The 19,830-nt window shown below is 42.3% G+C and overlaps 1 protein-coding gene across 2 annotated transcripts in view; it reads left to right on the top strand.

The window, feature by feature from the left end:
* The window catches only part of KLHL30 (kelch like family member 30), a 110,603-nt gene that overhangs the window by 71,698 nt on the left and 19,075 nt on the right, over positions 1 to 19,830 (top strand). For both annotated transcript variants that reach the window (XM_030217116.1, XM_030217115.1), the window contains exons 4-6: positions 2,987 to 3,073; positions 8,703 to 8,858; positions 15,344 to 15,532. In XM_030217116.1, the coding sequence (XP_030072976.1) occupies positions 2,987 to 3,073; positions 8,703 to 8,858; positions 15,344 to 15,532 (432 nt within the window). The remainder of the gene's footprint in view (positions 1 to 2,986; positions 3,074 to 8,702; positions 8,859 to 15,343; positions 15,533 to 19,830) is intronic.

Genomic DNA, 19,830 nt, shown 5'->3' with positions numbered 1-19,830 from the left:
TGCAATTTGGTACAGCTCTACTACTTACACATATATGCTGTAGCATGCAGAGATTTCAAGAAGACATGCTCTGGTTATGGTTTGGGTGGTCCTTCAAGTGTATGTGTATTCGGTATTTCAGCATGGTAGAACAGTTATAGAAGATATCTCCTTTGGTGTTTCAAAACCTTGTTATTTTTGAGACCTATAACGGTTCCTAATTTGTTTAAAATCGAAGGCACAATATGTTATAATACACTTGAATTAGAGCATTTAGAATAATGTAGATGAAGGAGTAAACCATGTGTGTCTTGAGTTTGTTAATAATGTGATAACATATATGTGATATTTTACTGTGTATGTGGTTTTGTAATCTGCCTAGAACTGAAGCGATAGTGCGGAATATAATTTTTAAAAAATAAATAAATACCTATACAACTCTTGGCTAACCACGGGGTTCTTTACTAAGATATGCTAATGGATGCCTGCCATGAGTGGGAAAGCGCGGGGTACAAATGTAACAAAAATAAAATAAAATATAGTGTACACTAAATGATAAGACACCCAGGATATTCCTATGGGCATCTTATCATTTATTACATGCTAATCATTAGTGCATGCTAAATCTGTTAGCGCACCTTAGTAAAACGACCTCCACGTTTGGACTTGAGAATTGGAGGAGATCTTGAGGGCAGATTGTGCTTGCTTCTTCGTAATTCAAAACCAGCTGAAGTTGAAAAAAGTTGGGGTACAGGAGGATGGCTTCTTAATCAGTTTTTCGTGAACATGCAGGTTTCCAAAACCCATCACTTGTAAATATAAATGGCGTCACCTGCATTGATCAGTAGCAGAAATTGCCACTTATCTGTGCATGTAGCACTACTTACATGTGCAACCCCAGTGATGCTGATCTTTTTTTTTTTTAATATGTTCTCTTCTAAGGGGCTCTTTCACTAAGCTCTGGTATTAAATGGGCTCAGAGTGTCCTTACATGGGCCTTTCCTACATGCATTTCTAGTGTGGCCATCAAAAAGGGCTTTTTTTTTCTTTTTGTTGCATTTCTGGCTGTGTGCTAATATTAGCATGTTGCCATCTTAAACAATTATTGCAGAAGCCCTTACCACCTCCTTTGTAGGAGGTGCTAAGGGCTCCCATGTTATGGACATGCTAACCAGTTAGCATGGCGGTAATGTCAGCACTAGCTGATAGTGCATCCATGCCCATGTTCTGTCCTTGACACTCCCCCTCCCACACAAAGAAAAAGTAATAGCACATACTTAACATACATAGATGGCAGAACTAATGCAGAATGTTTTAGCGCATCCTGTGCGAGGCTGTTTTGCATGTTAGCAGCTTAGTAAAAAGGCCCCTGAAACAGCTGTTTCTGTTGAGCTTGGCACCCAATATAGAAGTAAGTTTACAAAGCATTTTCTCCATGTAAAATATGTTTTACACATAGAAAGAAAGTAGATCTAACAAAATTGTGTGACCAAATATGCGCATATAATATGTCTGCCAAAAATGTAGCAGGAAGGCATTTTCAGGGGTTTAGTTTGTGTAGAGTGAGGCAGAGTTGCACGTGTTGATGAATAGAGAACATGGATTTATTTACATCTTCTTGAGTATTATATGCATTTCTGGTCACCCCAGCTCAGAAAAAATATAGAAGAATTAGAAAGGTGACAAAAATAATAAAGAGGACAGAACAAGTCCCTTAAGCAGACTGGCTGAATGGATTACAGCTCTTCAATTTGAAGAAGAGATGACCGAGGGGATGGACTCTCTTAAACAGGGAACAGTTTATGGCTTCAAATACTCTATGAAACTACTAGCTAGCCAGTTTAAAACGAATCATAGAAAGTATTTCTTTCATTCAACACACGATTAAGCAGTAGAATGTGTTGTCAAAGGATGTGGTCAAGGTATTTAGCTTAGCTAGGTTTGAAAGAGATTTGCACCAGTTCCTAGAGGAAAAGTCCATAAAAAAATTATTTGACAAGTAGATTAAAGAAAACCACAGCTAGGGATACACTGCATATCGACCAAAGTTGTCTCTTCTAATAGAAAGTTAACTCCCCTGTAGCTGTCCTTTCTTTTAAATAGTATAGGAGTCTTACAATTTAAAGAAGGGCCTCAGACTACATTAAAGTCACCTGCTAAGACAAGAGGATAGTCCCCCACTAAAGCCATATTTCTATTCCCTTTTAGGTCATTTTGGGACAGTTTATCTTCACCTTTTTAAACATATTTTCTGTTTGACACATTTGTGTGAATAATTTTTTTAATGTGTTAATTGACAATCTATGAATTGATACATGTAAAGGTTTTGTTAAAGCAATATAGTTTGAACTAAATTTTTTAAGATACTAATGAATGCATATCCCTAGCCATTGCTTATTCCTGGGAGTGAGCTGCAAGAAATGGATCTACTCTCTGGGATCTGTCTAGCACTCCCTAGTGACGCAGATTGGTCATTGTCAGAGAGAGAGAGAGCTGGGATTGAAGGAAATTTCATCTGACCCAACATGCCATGTCTTGTGTTCTTATGTAAAAAAAAGTCCTAGGCTAGTGCTATTAATCACTATCATAGATCTAGAAACTCCTCTGCACCTCAAGAAGAAAGAGCCAATGAGGCAGTGTATCCTTGGCCTCAAACATAGAAGATCATCTTCTCTTCATGTCTCTCCTCCACACGTAGCATAAAGAGAATGGTGGAATAGGAGGGCTCTTGATATTGTACCCCAAGCCTCCAGTAACTGATGAGCAGCCTTAAGCAGACCCATTGCAAATGCTTACATGGTCTATCATCTTCCTGTATGTTCTGGTACTGAGAAGCTGAGTGATGAAAAATGCAGAAAGAGAACTTGTTGATGCATCAAGTGGCAGAAGTTCACAGCTGTGATCAATAGTGGTTGTAACCCAGCAAGAAGACTGTTTTTAGTATTACTATTTACAGCTTTATTTATAATTAACAACCTTCTTTCCTTATATATTTCCTCTTTGTCAGAAATGTGGATGGCACTTCCTGACTTTCCTGATTACAATAAATGGGGTTTCTCTGTTGTGGCCCTGAATAATAATGTTTATATTACAGGTAAGTGCAATGTGGGACACTTTTTTCTAGAATAGAAAAGTGCCGGTACTGAGATGCAGGATCAGGGTGGGGGGTGGGTAGGGAAATGAGACTGAATACTATTGCCCTGCATCCCCATAGTCGCCCCATCCCTCAACCTGCTGCAGAGCTCAGTAACAGCATAATCCTCATGCTTTCCTGCAGGAGGCATAAGAGAGCAGCTCTCTTATCTGCTGGTGCCAACTCTGCTAGCATCATAACATGGGAAAAGCATGGGGGTGAGGGTGGGGATAGGACGAAAAAGACATACCACATATATTTTTATTTCTCTCCCCCACTGGTGCTATTCGCGTTCTCTTCTCCCTCTCCTGCTGATGCTTTTTTCAGATTTGGGAAACTTTTTTTTTAATGTTTATTGTAGCAGTTAACCAGTGCAAAGAAGTAAAATAACATAACAACTAGGTATAATAACAGAGTACAACTAGTTAGCTGTACGAAAATACAATAGAGTCGTAATAACAAGAACAGAATTTGAAAACTTACAACTAGAGAACTCCATGTATCAACAATCCTCGGACTAGTTGATTTATAACTGATTGTGAGCCCATTAGGGACAGTGCAAAGTACCTGTAAAAGAAATTGTAAACTGCACAGTCTCCTCAAGGATCACTTGTGGTATATCAAAGGAGCGGAGGAGTGGCCTAGTGGTTAGGGTGGTGGACTTTGGTCCTGGGGAACTGAGGAACTGAGTTCGATTCCCAGCACAGGCAGCTCCTTGTGATTCTGGGCAAGTCACTTAACTCTCCATTGCCTGCCGCATAGAGCCTGCCATGAGTGGGAAAGCGCAGGGTACAAATGTAATAAAAAAAAAAGAAGTGCTGAAATAAATAAATAATAAATACCAAATCCCTCTACTTATCTTCCCCACTCCCTCTCACCTCCAACCCCTTGGCTCTCTCCTGAGCATAAAATTGTAAGTATCTTTTCCATAGATCTCAGTATTTGGCTTTCATACTGCTCTTATCAGTACATTCCATCCATAATTCCCATCTTGCCAGCTCTGTCATACTCTCCATCCATCCCTTGTGTGATGGAGGTTTATATCCAGTGTTTAAGAATTCCCCTCTTCAAATTCACTAGTGCCATCAGAGTGAATTTACTTTCCCGTACTCCTAATTCAGCAGTAGAAAGCAAGGGTCTGTCATCCCCAAGTAGGAGTATTGTATAAGACCACTGCAAGGAGGAGTGCACCAGTAATTGAATGGTGTTTAAAATCTCTGTTTAATAGTTCTGCAGGCATCGGCATTTCACCAACATGTGAACAAGAGTTCCTTTTGTGTGCTTACATTTCATACGCGTATCATCCTCCCACAGCCTCATTTTCACCCCTTGGCTAAGAGAGACATATACCTGTGCAGAATTTTAAATTGAAGTTCTTGTGCTTGAGTACTTGTTGAATTCTGGGTATTGTCCCAAAGAGGTATTGCATGTCTTCTGCTGTGAGTGCCTTTCCCAAATCTGCTGTCCAAGCATCAGCTAGAGCGTTTAAAGCCTGGGTTCCTTTCAAATCTCTCTCTAATCTGTACCATCTAGAAACCTTATTTAAAGAAGTTGGCAACTGAAGGAAAACCTTATCTAATAGCAGAAAGTGACCGCCCGTATTGTTGAGTCTTTGTTGGATAATTGTGGCAAGCCTGCATATATGCAAGGAACTGCATGTTCAGAATCCCCCATTTGTGTTTGAGAAGGACAAAAGTGGGGAAATGTCCTAAATACTTTCCATCAGCTTGTTGCTAAAGTTGAAAATAAGAGTTTCCCAGATCAGGTTCAAAACTCAGGTTCCCTTTAACTTAAGTGTCAAAAATGCCCAGTTTCCTTCATCTCCGCACAATCCTGTTTCTCCACTATAGCCATGCTTTCTTCAATGAGTAGTAGATCCCTGTCCTAACTAGCAGTATGTCTTTTGGCCAAGATGGGAGTTACATAATGGTAAGGGGCTCATATGAAAGGGTTCCATAAACTAGCATCTCTTGGGGCAAAAGGTGAGTGATACCTGTGTATAATTCATGAATCAGCACATCATGGTAGCCACATTATAAAGTCTCATGCCTGGGAGACCTATCCCCCACCCCCCTATTCTTTGCTTGCAATTAGCTTGTGATAACTAATTCTCGCTCTCTTAGCTCTCCAAATGAAAGTTCTCAGTATGCTTTGAAATTGTGCCTCTTAACACCTGTGAATCCATATTGGCAACATTTTTAGTGGGTAAAGGAGTTTGGGTAGCAAGACCATCTTTACCAGGGCAGCCCGGCCAAAGGGCGATAGTGGTAATTCCCGCCATTTCTGGCAGATGTTTTTAATACCTACTATTTTATGTTCTTATATACCCAGCTGTTTCCTGCACTAAGATGGACCCCAAGTATTTAACCCCTTCAGACGCCCATTTTAGGAGAAAGTCTGGGTTGTGCCCAGAACTAAGTTTTAATACCAACAGTTACACTCACAACTGTAATATTTAGTCACAAACATTTATATCAGCCATTGGCATGGTGTAAGTGGCTGTGCCTAAGTATTGGCGTGTAAATGCAGACATAATCTAGTATTCTACAACAGCAATTACACATCTAATTGCTAATATAGAATTTATGCTTAGCACCCAGCATCCCAGTGCCTAAATTTTGGCAACATGTATAGACTTACTCCCATGTGACTTGTACACTAATAGAATATCACTGAACGCACATCTAGCATTTATGCACATGAACGCTAACATTTTATAATCTTAATTCACAAATGGGAGGAGATTCTATATATGGCGCCTAACAAAATCAGCGCTGAAATCAGTGCTGATTAACCGTATTCTATAATCGGCACCTAGATTTAGGTGTCGATTATAGAATATGCTTAGTTGATATTTCAGTGCCTAAATCTGTGTGCATCTATTTATACCAACTAAAACATGTTTTAAATCCTAGCACATAAATTTAGGCACATTGGGCCATCTTCTATAACTAGGCGCCTAAAGTTTGGAATGCCTACAAAATGCCAATTTCCACGCTCATAACCACGCCCCTTTTGCCTGTGCACATTAGAAGTTCGGCGCACATCATTACAGAATACGCTTAGCGAGTTCTGCTGCTAAATTCTAATCGGTGCCAATCAGTGCTCATTATTGCTTGTTAAGTGCTGATATCAGTGTTCATTAACTTGTTAAGCCATTTAAGTTACGTGTGGTGTTATAGGATCTGTGCCAATTTTGGCACCTATAAGCGCGTTATATAGAATCTGGGGATGGCACTAACCCCCAGATTCTATATAGCACGCTTAGCATTCTGCGCCAAAATCCAAGCATATTCTTTAACAACGCACGCAACTTAATTGGCTTAACAAGTCAATCAGTGTTGTTAACAGCACTTAAGCAAAAATGAGTACTAATTGGCAATAATTAGAATGTATGTGCATAACTTGCTAAGTGTATTCTGGAACGCACTGCGCCTAAATTCTAAGGTACGCAAGCAAAAGGGGTGTGGTTATGTATAGGGAAATGAGTGTTTCGTGAGCATTCCACAATTTGCGCACGTGGAGGGGCATAATCGAACGTCGCCGGCGAAATAGGTCACCGGCGATCTATTTTGGCAGCGACGCAACAGCTGGCCGGAACTGTATTTTCAAAAAAGATGGCCGGCCATCTTTTTTTTTTCGATAATACGGTTTAGCCCGGCCAAATGCCAGAGTTTGCTGGGTTTGAGATGGCTGGTTTTGTTTTTCAGCGATAATGGAATAAAATGCCGGCCATCTCAAACCCGACGAAATCCAAGGCATTTGGTCATGGGAGGAGCCAGCATTTGTAGTGCACTGGTCCCCCTGACATGCCAGGACACCAACCGGGCACTTCTAAAAATGTTCAAAAAATACACAAATAGCTCCCTGGTGCATAGCTCCCTTACCTTGTGTGCTGAACCCCCCAAATCCCCCCTCCCCAAACCCACTCCCCACAACTCTACACCATTACCATAGCCATTATGGGTGAAGGGGGCACCTACATGTGGATACAGGGGGGTTTGGAGGGTTCAACACTTAGCACCACAAGTGTAACAGGTAGGGGGGATGGACCTGGGTCTGCCTGCCTGAAGTGCACTGCACCCATTAAAAGCTGCTCCAGGGACTTGCATACTGCTATCAGGGAGCTGGGTATGACATTTGAGGCTGGCATAGAGGCTGGCAAAAAAGTGTTTTCTTTTTATTTTTTAGTGTGGGAGGGGGTTGGTGACCACTGGGGGAGTATGGGGAGGTCATCCCCATTCCCTCCGGTGGTCATCTGGTCAATTGGGGCACCTTTTTGAGGCTTGGTCGTGAAAATTAAAAGACCAAGTAAACCCGGCGAAATACTGATTAATGCCGCTTTTTTTTTCATTATCCGCAAAAGCCGGCCATCTGGTAGCCACGCCCATGCCCGCCCATGTCCCGCCTTCGCTTCGCCGCCGACACGCCCCCTTGAACTTTCGCCGGCGTGGCGACAGGAAAGCGGCGATGGTGTCAAAAACGCCGCTTTCGATTATACCGATTTCGCCGCTTTTGCGAGATTGCCGGCCATCTCCCGATTTATGTCGGAAGATCGCCGGCGATCACTTTCGAAAATAAGCCTGATAGTTATAGAATATGGCCCAATGCACCTAAATCTACATGCCGGAATTTACGCCACATTTTCATTGATGCGTGTTGTTTTAGACGCTAGGATATCAATTAAGCATAATCTATATACTACGCCTAAATCTAACCACCCCTTATAGAATACGCTTAGGCAGAAATGTTTTCTGCCTGGATTTTCTAGGTACCAGATATAGAATCTGCCCCTAAAGACCTTATTCTATAAAGGTTATGCTCCTAAATTTATGAACATAATTTATGTTGCTAAATTTATGCTCCTAATTTAATGTTCCTAAATTATGAGTCTAATCTATGCTCCAAAATAGATTATACTCGTAATTCAGGAGCATACATTTAGGACCATAACCTTTATAGAATAAGGCCCTAAAGTTATAGTATTACGGGGTATATGCATTAGAGGCTGCATGTTCTATCACTTCAGTTTTTTATTAGCTAATAATTGAAGAGCACTTTTCCAAAACTCAGTCCATTTTGCCAGTTTTGAGTTATGTGATTAATTTTGTTCATTAAGGCAAGATTCATTTACTGTAACTCATTCCTGTGCCAAAACTCATTAAGTCCATGGTATTTTAATGACTTTGTTTTGAATGCTCTATGCAAAACTCAGTCAAAAAGCTGCTACCTATTTTTCTTAAAACTGCTGCTGATGGACTCAGTGAGTGGAAAACAAACTTCAAAATCATAGAAATGTTGTGTACATATTTAATTTAACATAGGAGTGTTATGTTACACAATTTATAACCAAAGAACTATAGAATATGAGATTCAAATTCAACCAAATGAAGGTCTTTCTGTACTATATTATACTGAGGACTAATTTGCTCTTTCCCTCTTTGTGAAAGAGAATATAGCTCCTCTTTCATAGTTCCAGTCACGTAGGGTGGGAGTGGGGGTAGAGGGGGAGGGGACGGTTGAAAGAACAGAATTTGCTTTTTCTACAGTTTCTTTCTATATTAGTTATTGATCATTTCTATGTGTACAGGGGGATCTAGGGGCTCTCGAAATGACACCTGGTCCACTACTCAGTGCTGGTGCTTCCTGTTGAAAGAGGGCTCCTGGAAACCCATCACCCCAATGTGGAAATCAAGAACCAACCATGCCAGTGCTGTACTGAATGGAGAGATTTATGCTATTGGCGGTAGGGACTTTTACATTAGTCTTGTTCCCTTCCTACAATCCCATCTCTCTTGTCTACCAAGCAGAGTTCCCACATAATATGTTAAAGTCCTGGATGGAATAGATTGTAAGCTTTGTCGAGCAGAGACTGCCTCTTTTGTGTTTTGTGTAGTGTGCTGCGTACCTCTAGTTGTGCTATAGAAATCTAAATAAGAAAACTGTTGAAAGTCAAACACAAATGGCTTGAATCAGCAAGTACATATATGTGTTTATCTGTGAAGGGGGATTGGATGAATATGTTGGGGCACATATTTATGTTTTTCTTATGTCTCAGGGAAAGGTTTTATTCAGCCATCTATTTCTCTTCCCTGGGTATGTAATGCTGAAGTGATATTCATAAAATTCAAGGAAAGGCATATAAAAAATTATCAGTAGTCCAGGTTGCCTGCAGTGTATGCAGGCTATTTTAACCCACATAAGCTGCACTGTTTCTCAAAAGCTATTTCCTTATGAAAATGAGCAAATGCAAAGTGTATACATTGTAAAATATATGCATATAAATTCAGCTCCACCAAAACTATGCCCCCAGGAATGCCTGTGGAAATGAGCAGATGCATTAAAAGCATTAGCATATTTACATGTTATTTGTGTAGGTGGCTGAGGATTGCAAAATAGCATGCATACATTTGAAAATCAAATGTATACATTGTGGTAATATATCCCTAGATTCTGAATAGTATTCTGGATTTGCACACAACGTAATTAGTTAACAAGCCAATCATCACTGATAATTGCCACTTAACAAGCAAATATCGATAGTAATGCGTCTAAATTCTAAGTCACATAGTTGAAAATGGGGCGTGGCCATGGGCTTGAAATAGGCAGGTCATGGGCATTTCTAAAGTCTAAGAGCCCCTTTTACAAAGTGGCAGTAAGTCCGGCACGGGCTTACTGCTTGCTAAAAAGGAAGTACCACTGGGCTACCATAGCAGCCTGGCAGTACTTCCCACCCCCAGTGTGCCATCATATCCGGCGGTGTTCCTGACGGTAATCAGGCAGTGCCACGTGCTGCCTGGTTACCACCAGGTTAGTGCACGAGCCCTTATCGCCACCTCAATGCGTGGTGATAAGGGCTTCCCACTGAAATGGCCACATGGCCATTTCCTGCAGAAAATTTACTTCTGCCAGAACTCTGTGACAAAATTAAAATTTTGTGCAAAAAATTTCAAACTTCTGCACACAAAATTTGCAAATTCTGTGCACATAATTTGAAAATGTTTGCAGCCCCCTTCCACCCACAGCATTCCTTTTTTTTTTGCCACCCACAGCATCTCCCCCCCTCCCTTTTTTTTACAGCTGCTCCCACTTTCTCCCTCTCCCTCTCACCATTTTTTTTATAGCTGCTCCATCCTGACACCCACACACTTACCTGAGGTAGGAGCAGTAGAAGCTGCAGCAGGAGTACCTCTTCAGGGGCAGGAAAGAACCCCACTCTTTCCTGCCCCACTGCTGCCACTCTCTTTCTGGTACCGTGCTTTTTCAAAATGACCACCGAGACTTCAAGCGGTAGTATCACAAAATTACTGCTTGAAGTCTTGGCAGCCATTTTGAAAAACCATGGCATCAGCAAGAGAGCGGCAGCAGCAGGGCAGGAAAGCGTGGGGTTCTTTTCTGCCCCCAAACAGGCCACTTGACCACTAGGGAGTGCACAGGTAGGCCGGGCGGCAGCGGGCATAGAACTGGGTGGGAGGTCAGATGAGCAGGTGGAGAGTTAGGCAAGCAGGCAGAGGATCAGCTGAGTGGGTGGAGAGTTGGGCGAGGGGGTCAGATGAGCAGGCAGAAAGTCGGGATTCTGTGCAGAAATGTTAAATTCTGCATGACTGGGGAATTCTGCACAAATTCTGTGCTCCGCATTACGCAGAATTCTGGCAGGAGTAAAATGTATTCAGACATTTCCGTGTACATGCATATTTTATAAAATGTCACACAAACTTGGCTATTCCTTACTGTGGAACCTTATTAAACAATACAGTCTCTCTTCCACAGTTTTAATACAGTAAATCTATTGGTCTCAGTGGGGCAACTTGCTAGTGCCTCAACTTCGCACTGCAAGATTTACAGCACCCACCACCTCACCAACCAGTAGATAAGTTTCTATTTTTAATGTTTGAAACTTCCTGAAATTTACTAGAAATGTGCATTTAATTATCCACTAAACACCATAATGCTGCATTTTTTACATTAGGATAAAATAAGATACTCATCTGAAAAATAGTTTTAAGAACAATGATAGATCGAGGACCATTAATCCAACATGATTCATGTTTTGCATACGCTATTTCAAGGATGCATTCCTTAAAAACCAAGGAGAAAATAATTCATTAATATTTTCATCCCCGTGTACAAATCTAATTATATGTCCCCACCATAAACCTTATCATATGTTAAAGTTAAACCAGTCCTCAAAACACACCTACCCAGTCAGGTTTTCAGGATACCCACAATGAATATGCATATTACAAATTATTCACTAGTAACTGTTTAACATTTTAAAATACATTTCTTTATTAATAGATCAATACAATTTTCCTAAAATAAAATCCATTCCCTTAACCCATAGTTATTAACCAATCCATACACCAATACATTTAAAACCAAACAATTCTCCACAATACTCTCAATACACATTCAAATAGCATATATCTGGCAATCTTTTACATCAATGTGTGGTCATAGCTCTTTAATCATGTGTTAATCCACTGCTCCAGAGTCTCCCACAAGATTCAGCCTTGCTTCAAATCAGACTCATTGAATCATTCAATGAGTCTGATTTGAAGCAAGGCTGAATCTTGTGGGAGACTCTGGAGCAGTGGATTAACACATGATTAAAGAGCTATGACCACACATTGATGTAAAAGATTGCCAGACATATGCTATTTGAATGTGTATTGAAAGAGTATTGTGGAGAATTGTTTGGTTTTAAATGTATTGGTGTATGGATTGGTTAATAACTATGGGTTAAGGGAATGGATTTTATTTTAGGAAAATTGTATTGATCTATTAATAAAGAAATGTATTTTAAAATGTTAAACAGTTACTAGTGAATAATTTGTAATATAATGTGTAACTAATTATAGAGTTGAGACCTAGATTGTAACAATGAATATGCATGAGATAAATTTGCATGCACTACCTCCATTGTATGCAGTGGCAGCCCTACCATTAGGCCACCTGAGGCAGGGGCCTCAGACAGCACTCTTGTGAGGTGACATCACCCTCCGCCCTTCTCTCTCCAACTCCCTTCCCCAAAATTACCTTTTTCTTTTCTTGTTTTTTGAAAGAAGATGGTGGCAGCAACTCCCAAAGGCTGCCGTGCTGCTGGTTCCAGTCCCTTTTCTCTGAGGGCAGACTGCCACATAGGAAACAGGAAATTACATCAGAGAGGCGGGCACCTGCAGTAGAGAGAAGGAGCTGGACTGGTGGCAGGGCAGCCTATGGGAGTCACTGCCACCGACTTCTTTTGAAAAACAAGAAAAGAATAGGAAAGGTAATTTTGGGGAAGGAAGGGCAGGGGGATGACGGTGGAGGAGCTGGGGCAGCAGCTCACTTTCGGCCTCAGGCAGCAGATTTTCTTGTGCCGCCACTGATTGTATGCAAATTTACCTCATGCATATTCATTGTGAGTATCCTAAAAACCTGACTGGCTAGGTGTGTCCCATGGACTGGGTTGAAAACCCCTGCTCTAAACAGATGCCACATAAATAGCAGGTATAAAGTTAAATGGATATCTTACCTGTGGGGTTTCCCAGCATCATTATTTAAATAGACAGCACAGCTGAAAATCTGCTTGAGGTTATAAGCATACTAGTAAAAAAGGCCCGTTTCTGACACAAATGAAACGGGCGCTAGCAAGGTTTTCCTCGGAGTGTGTATGTTTGGGAGAGTGTATGTGAGAGTGACTGTTTGAGAGTCAGAGTGAAAGTGTGATTGTGTGAGAGAGCGTGAGTCTGGGTGTGAGTGTGTTTGTGAGAGAGTGTGTGTGTGAGAATGAGATGTGTGCAAGTGTGTATGTGAGACACAGTGTGAGTGAGAGTGTGTGTGTGTGGGCGAGAGAGAGAGTGTGTGTGAGACACAGATTCTCTGTTTGAGTGAGTGTATGAGACCAAGCGAGTGTGTGAGTGACTGTGTGGCACATAGAGAGTGAATGTGATACAGTGTGAGACAGAGTGTGTGAGAGTGAGAGTCAGAAAGACATTGTATATGAGAGAGAGAGTGTGAGCCGTGCCCTCCCAATCCATGGCCATCTGTCCCCTGCCCCCTCCATTCATCCTTTTCCAGCAATTCCCCTCTTTCCCTGAGCCCTGCCCTCCCAATCCATGGCCATCCATGTTTCTCTGTCACCTGCCCCCTCCATTCATCCCTATCCAGCATTTTCCCTCTCTGCCTGAGGCCTGCCTGCAATCCATATCCATCCATGCCCATCTGTCCCCTCCATTCATCCCTATGCAGCAATTCCCCTCTCCCTGAGTCCTGCCCTTCCAATCCATGCCCATCCATGCTCCTCTGTCACCTGGCGCCTCCATTTTTCCCTATCCAGCATTTCCCCTCTCTGCCTGAGGCCTGCTCTGCAATCCATATCCATCCATGCCCATCTGTCCCCTCCATTCATCCCTATCCAGCAATTCCCCTCTCCCTGAGTCCTGCCCTTCCAATCCATGCCCATCCATGCTCCTCTGTCACCTGGCCCCTCCATTTTTCCCTATCCAGCATTTCCCCTCTCTGCCTGAGGCCTGCTCTGCAATCCATATCCATCCATGCCCATCTGTCCCCTCCATTCATCCCTATCCAGCAATTCCCCTCTCCCTGAGTCCTGCCCTTCCAATCCATGCCCATCCATGCTCATCTGTCACCTGGCCCCTCCATTTTTCCCTATCCAGCATTTCCCCTCTCTGCCTGAGGCCTGCTCTGCAATCCATATCCATCCATGCCCATCTGTCCCCTCCATTCATCCCTATCCAGCAATTCCCCTCTCCCTGAGTCCTGTCCTGCTCTTCCAATCCATGCCCATCCATGCTCCTCTGTCACCTGGCCCCTCCATTTTTCCCTATCCAGCATTTGCCCTCTCTGCCTGAGGCCTGCTCTGCAATCCATATCCATCCATGCCCATCTGTCCCCTCCATTCATCCCTATCCAGCAATTCCCCTCTCCCTGAGTCCTGCCCTTCCAATCCATGCCCATCCATGCTCATCTGTCACCTGGCCCCTCCATTTTTCCCTATCCAGCAATTTCCCTCTCTCCCTGAGTCCTGCCCTCCCAATCCATGCCCATCCATGCTCCTCTGTCCCCTGCCCCCTCCATTCATCCATTTCCAGTAATTCCCCTCTCTCCCTGTGCCCTGCCCTCCTAATCCATACCCATCCATGCTCCTCTGTCCCCTGCCGCCTCCATTCATCCTTTTCCAGCAAGTCCCCTCTCGCCCTTCCATGACCCCCCCCCCTCGCATCCATGCTACGCTCTCTCCCATGTCCCAGCCTGGCCCGCCCTCTTCTCCCCCCCCCCTTCGCATCCATGCCCCCCCCTTCGCATCCATGCCCCCCCCCTCGCATCCATGCCCCCCCACCCCTTCGCATCCATGCATCCCTTTTTTTTTTTAATTCTTTTTAACTTTACCTTCGTGCAGCGAAGCGTCAGGGAAGGAGGCGGCGCTCCCGACGTCTAGCTTTCCTTCGCTGTGTTCCACAGCGAAGGGAAGGCTAGACGTCGGGAGCGCCGCCTCCTTCCCTGACGTTTCGCTTCCGGATTTGTTTGTTTTGTCGCGAGGGCGGGGCAGAGACGGCTGGCTGGCTTGAAGGCTTCACACCACGAATCCACGAACCCTTCAGCCTCAGCCTGGGAGTGACGTCAGATGGCTTCAAGGCTTCAGGCTTCAAGGCTTCAGGCTTCAGGCTTCAAGGCTTCACAGAACGTTGTCCTCAGAACGTTGAGGGTGCGTTTTATTATATTAGATTTGCTTAACTGTAAGCAGTTGGCCTGCAGTTGAAAACTGACCTCATTATGTTTAAATCCCCTGACCTAGAAACGCTCTTTTTCACATGACTTAAAGCAGCCGTTCCCAACCCAGTCCTCAGGGCACACCTAGTCCCACTGGGTTTTCAGGATAACCACAATGAATATGCATGAGATAGATGTGCATTCACTTGCATATTCATTGTGGATATTCTGAAAACCTGATGGGCCTAGGTGCGCCCCGAGGACTGGGTTGAGAATGGCTGCCTTAAAGTGCATTCACTATGCAACCCAGGCATACTTTTTGCTGCATTTTGAGTAAAATAATTTTCAGTCAGACTATTTTACTAGACAAATACATTTTGCATAGGTAAACTTCTTTACAACTTGCTTTCACTAGTTAAAAAGCGATGATATCAGTAACTGAGAATGGCTAGGGTACATATGCTTGCAACAGGTGTTCCATAATGCTGTATAGCCTTTACTTCTTTGTGCTTGTAGGTACCCTGATAGACACATTGGAGGTGGAGTGCTATGACCCCTACAGTGACAGCTGGTCTCATATCAGCCCAGCTCTGAAATATGTCAGCAATTTTACAGCAGCAGGCTGCCTGGGGAAGCTCTATGTGATTGGCTCATGCGCTATCAAGTACAATGCCCTGACACTGCAGTGTTATAATCCTGTTATAGGTAAGTGGAAATCTGCTACCCCATTGTACTGCAAAGTTATAGTTCATAGGTACATAAGTAATGCCACACTGGGAAAAGACCAAGGGTCCATTGAGCCCAGCATCCTGTCCACGACAGCGGCCAATCCAGGCCAAGGGCACCTGGCAAGCTTCCCAAACATACAAACATTCTATACATGTTATTCCTGGAATTGTGGATTTTTCCCAAGTCCATTTAGTAGCGGTTTTTGGACTTGTTCTTTAGGAAACCGTCTAACCCCTTTTTAAACTCTGCCAAGATAACCACCTTCACCACGTTCTCCGGCAACGAATTCCAGAGTTTAATTACGCGTTGGGTGAAGAAATATTTTCTCCGATTTGTTTTAAATTTACTACACTGTAGTTTCATCACATGTCCCCTAGTCCTAGTATTTTTGGAAAGCGTGAACAGACGCTTCACATCCACCTGTTCCACTCCACTCATTATTTTATATACCTCTATCATGTCTCCCCTCAGCCGTCTTTTCTCCAAGCTGAAAAGCCCTAGCCTCCTTAGTCTTTCTTCATAGGGAAGTCGTCCCATCCCCGCTATCATTTTAGTTGCCCTTCTCTGCACCTTTTCCAATTCCACTATTTGTTTCTTGAGATGCAGCGATACTGTAGATAAAGCAAGTAGTGAAAAATGGAATGGCTTTGGAAGAGCTACCAACATAGGTTGCTAGAAGGTGTGGGTGTAGGTTTGTGGGAAAATGTTGATTGTGGATGTATGGTAGTATACAGTAAGTGAGGTACGGATGAGGTTTTTTGTAAAGAGCTGTATGGATTTATGCAAATGAGGCTCCACAATGAGTCTTGGCACATGGGCTTGCATCTCTCCTGTACGGGCATTTGGTAAGATAATCATTCCTACTAACATAGTAAATGACAGCAGATAAAGACCTGCTCCATCCAGTCTGCTCAACTGTCACACTCATTATCCATTCATGATTAAATCAACAATGAATGTGATGTAAAATATTTGATCATGGTCTTTCTTTAGCATTTCTGGGACACAGACCATAGAAGTCCAACCGGTCCTGTCTTTACTTTCTAACTACTGGAGTTGTTGTCAAAGCCACTCCAGCCTATTTGTCTTGTCATTTGTAGGACACAGACCATAAAAGCCTGCCCAACACTGTCTTCAGGTTCCAGCCACTGAAGTTGTTGTTGAAACCCTTTCCAGTCCAACCTAAACCAGATTGCCATATATAGGGCACAGACTGTACAAGTCTGCCCGGCACCTGCCCTAGTTCATCACAGCCTGAGTTGCCATCTAAGCATCACTTGATACATTTATTGATTTAATTTATTTATTTATTTATGCATTCTTACATCCCACTATGATCCAAAAACAAGTTTTGGTTCAAAGTGGCTTACAATTTACATTTTGGTGACGTTACAATAGTTTTGTTCAATGTTGCGAGGGCATCTATAGTTCATGTGGTTATTCATAAAGAGATAGATTTGAAGTGTAAACGGTAGTGGTAGCATTTGAGTTCAATTGTAGAGTTTTGGTGATATTTATTCATATAATTTTTGAAGGGGTAGATTTGAAGGGAAGGCGATGATATCTTTGTGCTTAGCTGTAGAATTTTTTGAAGAGGAAGGCTTTCATTTCTTTTCTGAATTGGAAGAGATTTGTGATGCTTCTTATGGTTTTTGGTATTGAGTTCCACCATTTGGAACCCAGGTGGCTAAATCCTGCTATGTAGTTAGTTTTGCAGATGGTGTTTTTGCAGTTGGGTAGATGTAGGAGTAGGTAGTTTCTGTTTTCTGGGCTGGCATTTCTTGAGGATAGTTCAATTATGTTAAGCATATATTCGAGTGCCATTCCGAATAGTATCTTGAAAATTAGGGTGCTCGCTTTGAAAAATATTCTTGCCTTGACTGATAACCAATGTAGTGTTTCAAGCAGTGGGGTTGCTTTTTCGTATTTCGATTTCTTGAAAATCAGTCTTGCTGCCTTGATTTGAACTGTTTGCAGTGATTTTAGTGTGTTTTCCTTACACCCTATGTATGCTGCATTGCAATAGTCTAGTTGCGATAGTATCGTTGATTGGACTAGTATTCAGAAAGAATGTCTAGGGAAATAGTCTCTTATTCTACTCAGTTTCCATAGTGTTCTGAAGCATTTTGATGTTACTGCTTATATTTGATTGTCCAGTGTTAGGTGTTTGTTGAGAATGATTCCTAGTATTTTAAGCTGTGTTTCAATGTGGTATGCTTGTTGGTTGATTGTGAATTATTGGTAGGATGTGGGGTTGTGTGGGCAGGATAGTACTAGAAATTTGGTTTTGTCTCTGTTCAGCTTGAGTTTGAAAGTTGTTGCCCATTCTTCCATAAGGTCCAGTCCTTTTTTTATTTTGTCCTGTATGCTTGTGATATTGTTTTGGAAAGGTATGAGGATGTAGATGTCATCTGCATATATAAATGGGTTGAAACCCATTAATTCCAGTTTTTTTCTGAGTGGCGCCATCATTACGTTGAACAGTATTGGTGATATTGGCGATCCCTGTGGTACCCCACACTCAGAGATCCATGAGGCTTATGTTTGGTTGGACATCTTTACAATGTAGGATCTGGTCTTTAGGAAGCCATTGAACCATGTTGCCAGTGCACCACTGATTCCTATGTTGTTGAGCAGTGTCATTAGTGTGGTGTGGTCTTACGAGACTGGGAGACTTGGCATTTAATGGCAGATAACGTTTAATGTGAGCAAGTGCAAAGTGATGCATGTGGGAAAGAGGAACACAAATTATAGCTACATCATGCAAGGTTCCACGTTAGGAGTCACAGACCAAGAAAGGGATCAAGGTATCGTCGTTAATTACACATTGAAACCTTCTGCTTAGTGTGCTGCTATGGCTAAGAAAGCAAATAGAATGTTAGGTATTATTAGGAAAGGAATGGAAAACAAAAATGAGGATGTTATAATGCCTTTGTATCGCTCCATGGCGCACCTCAAATATTGTGTTCAATTTTGGTCACCGCATCTCAAAAAAGATATAGTGGAATTAGAAAAGGTGCAGAGAAGGGCGATGCAAATGATAAAGGGGATGGGACGACTTCCCTATGAGGAAAGGCTAAAGTGGCTAGGGCACTTCAGCTTGGAGAAAAGGCAGCTGAGGGGAGATATGATAGAGGTCTATAAAATAATGAGTGGAGTTGAACGGGTAGATGTGAAGCGTCTGTTTACGCTTTCCAAAAATACTAGGACTAGGGGGCATGCGATGAAGCTACAATGTAGTAAATTTAAAATGAATCGAAGAAAGTTTTTCTTCACTCAACGTGTAATTAAACTCTGGAATTCGTTGCCAGAGAATGTGGTAACGGCAGTTAGCTTAGCGGAGTTTTAAAAAGGTTTGGACGGCTTCCTAAAGGAAAAGTCCATAGACCATTATTAAATGTACTTGGGGAAAATCCACTATTTCTGGGATAAGCAGTTTTGTACTTTTTGGGATCTTGCCAGGTATTTGTGACCTGGATTGGCCACTGTTGGAAACAGGATGCTGGGCTTGATGGACCTTTGGTCTTTCCCAGTATGGCAGTACTTATGTAGGTTGAACGCACTTGACATGTCAAATCGTAGTAGTAACACATTTTGTCCTTGGCATATTGTGCTTCTGAATTTTGTTATCAGGGTGGTTATGACCGTTCAGTGCTGTGTTGTGGTATGAAACCTGATTGGGATTTATGAAGAACTGAGAATTTTGTCAAGTATTCCGTTAGTTGCTGTGTTACTAGACCTTCCATTGTTTTGGTCAGTAGTGGTATTGATGCTAATAGTCTATTATTTGTGATATCGCTGATCTTTCTGGTAGTGTTTTTGGGGATTGTGTGAGTACTATGTCAGAAATTGACCTCTTTCAAACATGTATATGATGTGTTTGGTGAGTAGGCAGTATGCATGCGTGTATTTTGCAGTAGTGTCTTTACTGTGTCTAGTTGGGGTGGTTTGAACGTGGCCCATATTCTGTCTGCTGCAGTGTGGTTGTTGTGTGTTTCGCAGTCCTGTAGGTAGTCTGTGACATTTATTTGTGCTTTTGCAAGATTTGATCTTGTGTTTGTTATTTTTTTTTAAGTATTGTGCAAGCTTGTCTGCAGTTGGTGGTGTTTCAGTTGTTGCCAATATGTTCTGGGTTTTCAGTAGTTTGTTCATGAATTTGAATATTTTTTTCATATTGGTCTGGTCGAGGTTCATATTATGTATTGTAGTGTTCTGCTTTTGCTTTCTTTATGTGGTTTATATTTGTTCTTATGGCTTTTCTCCATATGATTTTG

The sequence above is a fragment of the Microcaecilia unicolor genome, chromosome 10 (assembly GCF_901765095.1).
Source record: "Microcaecilia unicolor chromosome 10, aMicUni1.1, whole genome shotgun sequence".
NCBI classification, from domain to species: domain Eukaryota; kingdom Metazoa; phylum Chordata; class Amphibia; order Gymnophiona; family Siphonopidae; genus Microcaecilia; species Microcaecilia unicolor.
Note: the sequence above shows the minus strand (reverse complement) of the source record. Positions and strands in the feature narration are given on the sequence as shown.